Here is a 6,272-nt window from a genome sequence, read left to right on the forward strand (position 1 = left end):
GGGGGAAAAGAAACAACAACAAACGGGGCGCCGGGGCGCGCTCTGCGGGGGGGGGGGCGCGCTGCGGGGGGGGGGGGGCGCGCTCGCGAGAGCGGCTGCGGGGCCCATGTGCGCCCGCCGCCGGGGAACATGGGCAGGGGAGAGCTCCTGCGGGCACGGAGGGAGGTGATCCCCGCGCAGGGCGCTTCTCCCGTTCTTGGAAGTGCAGCAGGTGACGCGACTTCGAAATAAGCCCGGTCCCTGCACGAAACCGTCCGGCTCGCCAGCGACGGCGCCCGATCCTGCCCTGCCCGCGCCTCTCGTCAGCTGGGAGCCCAAGCAAGCGGGCGGGTGGGTGCGTGGATCGGGGAGGAAAGGGGGGGAAATCCAGCCCTTCTGCCCCCAGGGCGCCGATCAGAGAAGCAGTTTCCTTCCAGTGTCGATCCGGCGGGCTTGAAAAGGGGCCGCGAGGTCTGCGGGAAAGCAAGCTGCATGCCATGCGCAGGCCTGCGGGGAGAGTCAAATTGAGGGAAACGCGCTCGATCCGCTGCAGGTGCGCAAGAGTCTGAAGCAGGGAAACGCCCTAGCAAGAGAGAGTCTGTCTGCCAGGTTTGCCTGCTGCTGTCCCGGTCCCCAGCTCTCCTTCCGATTTGTTTCCAAATATATATATACGCCTCAGTCAGAACATCCCCTGGATGACTTGAGTACCTCGAAATAAACATACTCGAAGAACCCTTGGAAACAATGAAAAAAAAGAGTAGCCAGCCATGCAAATCAGAAGGACAAAAGGGCTTTTCATTCCTTCCTGCAATGGACGTGTGGCTATGAAGAGCTCGACTGGAGCTCCTTCAGACTGTTAAGGCCGAGTCTCAAAATCACCTAGCTGGATCTACTAAATTTCATATCCAAAACACCTTGCTGCAGGTCTCACAACAGCCCTGCAAGGTAGACCAGCGTTGTTCGCCATTTATTGCTGGATGCAGCGTTCTATCTATGCCTGAAGCCATCCAGTTAGTTGGATTTCACGGTTCCTCGTGCAGTCCGTTTTTTAAGCCATATCTGGTTATCAAGGGACTCGATCCACTGTTAGAATGACCCCTGATAAATATATTCTCCTTCTCCTCCTCCTCCAAAGATAAGTCCAAACCCTTTAGATGCGGGACTTTTCCCGGTCTGAACACGCCCAGGATCGTGCCGGGAACAGCCGTAGAGTTGCACACATCAAGACGGGGGGAGAAATCCTATAACTTGCAGATCCGTTTTCCCGTCTAAACACGCATGGGATGGCACACTTCATTTGCAGCCAGTTTCCCCGGTCTTGGATCCCATTTGATCTGAGCTAGTGGGGGGGGGGAAGAACTGCCCCCACCGGAAACAGACCTTGGCGATCCCGCTTCGGGAAAGCGCTTGCGGGGCGAGTTTGGGCCGGTGGGGGCGCGCAGGCCTCGCCCTATTTAAGCGCCCGGGAGGCGGCGGGGAGCGGCTCTCTCTTTTCTCCGCTCCGCTTTCTGCTGCCGCCGAGCGCAGGAAAAGGGGGCGCGTGTCCCGACATGGATTCGATGCCTCCGTTCAAACACAGAAAATCCTTCGGTAAGAGTCTATTCCGGGCGGTTTATTCCCCCCCCCCCGCCCCGCATCACCCCGTGTAAACGCGCCGCTTTGCAATCCGAAGCCTGGAAGGCGTGGTTCGCTTTGGGCTCCTTGCGCCCCCTGCTGGACCCCTGGCCGTCCAGTTTTATATTATACCCCCCCAGATAATTATTATTATTTTTTTTTCAATTTATATCCTGCCTTTTTCCTACAAATGACTCAAGGCAGCTTACATCATCTCTCCTCCTCCATCTTATCCCCACAACAACAACCCTGTGAGGTAGGTTGGGCTGAGAGTCTGTGACTGGCCCAAAGTCACCCAGTTGGCTCCATGGCTGAGCGGGGACTCGAACCCGGATCCTCTGAGTCCCAGTCCCATGCTCTTAACCACTACACCACACTGGCTAATTATGGGGAATTATTTATGAAAATGTGTAATATTTCTAGTAGTTAGAGCTTGTTGCTAGCTCACCTACCCCCTCAGTGGTGCAGTTAGGTTGGACCGTGGGGCCCAAGTCCAGGGGCCTGCCCCCCGCACCAAATGACCCCCCCCCACACACACACCAGCAGGTGCATAAACAACTCCATTTATTCCTGGGGTCAACACAGTGCTGAGTTTTAAGTGGGTTTTACCTGCAAAGTTCCTACCTGTGCAGGTGGGCTTAAAATGCAAAGCTTGGGTTTAACTTTAAATCAGGGCTGGGAAGTTTTGTTCTAATGTAGTTTTAAAGCATGGAGCGGCTGTTGAAAATGGGGAAAGAGCTGGATCTTCTGGGCTTTGCAACGGAGTAACCCACGCGGCAGTCTAAACACCCCCGTAAGAGGTGAGCCAACATCTCCAGAACTTCTTAGCTGCTCCATCTCAAGGCAGAGGAGGAATCTGGTGCCTCAGATTCTGAATGGGCAAAGGTGAAGTATGCTGGGACTTGTAGTCCAACAGCATCTGGACTACCCCTTTGTGCAGAGCGGGAGAGAGGAATAGGAGAACTCGGGATGCTGTGTCTGGCAAAGCGGGCTCAGGCTGTTGTTCATCTTTCACAGCCTAAGAATCTTTGTGGCAAATTGGGGTGAGGAAAAGCTATTTCTTTTTAAAGTTTTAAGCCTGCCGTTGCACATTTTTAATGGTAGACCCTCCCAGGGCAGGGCACAAGGAAATGTAACGCCCTAAAACGTCAAAAGCGGGACTGAACCGTTCAAGACCGGATCATGTAAGAGACCCTGCAGAATCCTAAATTAGTTACCAGCCACAGTAGCTTTTATAGGGTTAGTCTTCTGATTGCTCTTGCTTATGGGGGCAGGTTTTGTCCTGAGAATGGAGGAGCCTACAGGAGTGTGGAGCCTTGGACACTTTTCTTGACCCCCATCAAGATGGACAACCTCCAACTTTTAAAAAATTCATGCAGGAAGTGGGGACTGCTATACAACAGGTGTCTGTTGATGGTGAGGTGTCGTGTGTCGGACCACAAAGCCCATCTTCACTTGTCATTAAGTTTTCGGGGAGCCATCTTGTGCCAGGGCCCAGGGCTCTCAAATCGGGGTTCTTACTCTGTAGAATCAACTGCCCCAACGTTTTTCTTTTTCTTTTAAATCTCCAGCCTCGAGGAAAAGCGAGGTGGCGGCCATCAGGATCAAATTCCCTTGCAAAGTGCCGGTATGTACTTTTTGCACAGGTTTTGTCCAGCTGGGTTGGTTCCAGATTCCCTTGCACAGCAGAGCCATTGAAATCCAAGGGGCCCACAAAGCTAAACCGACGAGCCTCCCGGTGCAGCCGCAGTCTACCTCTGTCTATTAGGACAGAGTGGGAAGGGCAGTGTTCACGATTACCTGCACACATGAGCTTCTCAAAGGCGTTCGGCTGGTTGCCTTGGAGGTGGGATGCATGCTCTCGGCCTCTTGATCTTCTCCAACATGGGCCTTGTTTCTTCACAGGTCATCCTGGAGCGCTACCCCAAGGAGAAAATGTTGCCGGCTTTAAACAGGGTTAAGTTTTTAGTTCCCCAAGAGCTCACCATGGGCCAGTTTGTCACGATCATCCGGTGAGCAACTGCGATTTCAGGCATGGAAATCCGGATCCATGCTGGGGCCCCCGTGGGTGCCTAAAAGTAGATATTTGAACATCGATTCTATTCCTCTTCTGGCTCTGTTTAATCTGCCCTAAGACCGGGGGGTAAAGAGCACTATAAACCCTAACCCAGGGGTGTCCAACCTTTTGGCTGCTCTGGGCCCCATTGGATGAAGAAAATTTGTCTTGGGCCGCACATTAAGTACACAAACACTAACAAAAGCTGATGAGCAAAAAAAAAACAACGTAATTTTTGTGATATTTGACATCACGTGTACATAGAACAAGAGCATACATACATTTATTTTACGTGATATTGTGACATGACTCGAGTTCACGCTTGAGAACTGTGCGATCCAGTTACCAAAAAAATGGCAAAAAATCCCCTCAATGTTCTAAGTGAGTTTATGATTTTATGTTGGGCCGCATTCATAGGCATCAAGGGCTGCTGGTTGGGCACCCCCTGCCCCCCATTATTTTCAGTTTTGTAAGAATGAAACTCTTTTTCCTGGAGAGGGAAAATGCTAACATTTTGGGGCGAGGGTGCTAAGCCTTTTTTTCCAAATTCTTTTTTTGGAAAAGGTCTCATGCAAGTCATGGGGTGACCCAAGCAAGGGGGCTGGCCCAAAATACCCCAAACTTCAGCACATTTTAGCTCAAAGCTCTGCCTTTCAGTAACTAGGGCTTCCAAGAGAGGCATGTGAACCTTCCCAGAATGGTGAACAGGAAGGGGCAACAGTGCAAACGCCGGAAATCGCCAGCAATGCATGGGCAGGCTAACGGGAAAATGGTCTGAATCCACCTGGGGAAATATTGGAGGCCCAGATTTTTTTTAAAAATGACTTTGGAATGTGTCCATTGCCCAGTCAATTGGGGTGTGCAATCTTATTTTGGCCAAGGGCAGGGCTGAATCCAAGGTGTGTTGGTCACCCGTTTTAGCCATTCCAGATGGCCTGCCCTGCTCCTGCTCTGGAGCAGTACATCCATCGTCCCCTGCAAACTGGGAAAGCTTAAGAGGATGAGCTCCCCGAGGTATCCTGCTGCCTGGAAGCAAAGCAGCCCTGCACATTACAACGGATTTTTGTCCCGCAGCATCCTCAGTTGTTATCTTGCCCTCCTCCAGTAAGCCCCGCCATCCCATAAAATACAAAACCTTTTACTGAGCATCTGGCGGCCTGGCTGCAGGGCCCGCTAACCATATGCCGGCCCGGTTTAAGCAGCGGCTACTTTAATTGGATTGTAACCAGCCTGGCTTTGCAGGGAAAGAAATCTCGTAATTACACGTGCGACCCCAAATGTGGGGCCCGGGAACCACAGCATCGCAGGGCCCCGTGGAAGCCACGGTTCTGATTCCGGCGATTTCCCTCCCTCAGGAACCGGATGTCCATCAGCTCGGCACAGGCCTTTTATTTCCTGGTCAATGGCAATCGTAACTTGGTCAGTATGTCGTCCACCATGGCGGAAGTGTACGTGACGTTCAAAGACGAAGACGGATTCCTCTACATGTCTTATGCCTCGCAGGAGATGTTTGGCTGAAGATGGGGGCCGTGGCTCTCCTGCAAGATGGGCCCTCGCACACTCTGGTTCTTCGGGGCCTCTGTGGGGTCCTCTAGAGTTCACCCCCACCCGCTTTCTCCTCTTTGCGTTTAGGATGGAGAGCGGATGTCACAGACCCTTCCGCAGTTACGGGGAGCAATGCCTGCCTCTTGGTAGGAGCGACCCAGCTGCTGCGAGCCAAGTCCCACGTTTCCTCTAAGCATCGCCACCCCAAAAGTGAAGTAAATTTCTCTCCTTTCTGCTCCTCTCTCCCGAGAACTCACAATAGCACTGCAGCACGGTTTCTGTTCGGTGCCCCGAATCCGAAGACTGGGATCACCTTTGGGAAACTAAGAAAGGCTGTGTGGTGATTACACGAAGCGATCACGTCTAGAATTAACCACAGTCACTACAGCTCTGCTGTTTTTGCTAGAAAGATGGGTAAGACACAAACTTTAAGTGTGGGGATAAGGAGGGTGTTTTTAATATTGTGCATAAAGAAGCTTCAAGTATTAACCTTTTGTCTGGGTAAAAATTCAGAAGTAAACTGCATGATTTAATATATTTTTGGTTTGTTCAGTGTTCTGGTTATCTTAATGATCAAGATGGGGAACGACTTTTGACGCTTTAGAGAGGATCGCTTTTGGCCAATGAGGCTCTGAAGGCCTCGATTAAAATCGGCTTTCCGCAGCGTTGGTTGTGGCATCGAAGCAAAGCCCTTGCAAGATTTGAGCTCGCTGTGTAAACAAGGGCTGGTTTTCCTCGTTTAATTTTACTGATTATAATTCTGTCCTGCCCATTTTTGTGCAAAGAATCCAAGGCAGCTTGTTTTTTGCTCTGCCTGTGCTAAGCCTGGTTTTTAGAGACGATGCTGAAGGCCAAGCACCTCTTCGTGTGGATTTTCGGTCTTTTTTAAATGGAGCTCAAGTGCTGGCAATAGCTCTGGAAGCTGAAGACCAACACAACTGCGGGGCACCAGATTTGGGATGTGAGCAAGAACTTTAGCCACCCTAATGAACTACAGTTCCCAGGGTTCTTTGCAGGGGTGGGAAGGGAGGCGACTTTGAAAGGTTCCACAACACCTTGGAATAATGGCCGAGGAATG

General features: G+C 51.5%; 1 protein-coding gene across 1 annotated transcript; it reads left to right on the forward strand.

Annotated features, from left to right (window-relative positions):
• Nucleotides 1–1,513: 1,513 nt before the first annotated feature.
• LOC123032535 (microtubule-associated proteins 1A/1B light chain 3C-like) lies at nucleotides 1,514–5,546 on the forward strand. Its single transcript, XM_044448476.1, has 4 exons — nucleotides 1,514–1,569; nucleotides 3,165–3,220; nucleotides 3,499–3,605; nucleotides 5,005–5,546. Exons 1-4 carry the CDS (start codon nucleotides 1,530–1,532, stop codon nucleotides 5,165–5,167), a joined length of 366 nt encoding a protein of 121 aa, XP_044304411.1. The 5' UTR covers nucleotides 1,514–1,529; the 3' UTR covers nucleotides 5,168–5,546.
• Nucleotides 5,547–6,272: the final 726 nt, after the last annotated feature.

This window comes from Varanus komodoensis, unplaced genomic scaffold (assembly GCF_004798865.1).
Source record: "Varanus komodoensis strain SLA01 unplaced genomic scaffold, ASM479886v1 scaffold55, whole genome shotgun sequence".
NCBI lineage: Eukaryota > Metazoa > Chordata > Lepidosauria > Squamata > Varanidae > Varanus > Varanus komodoensis.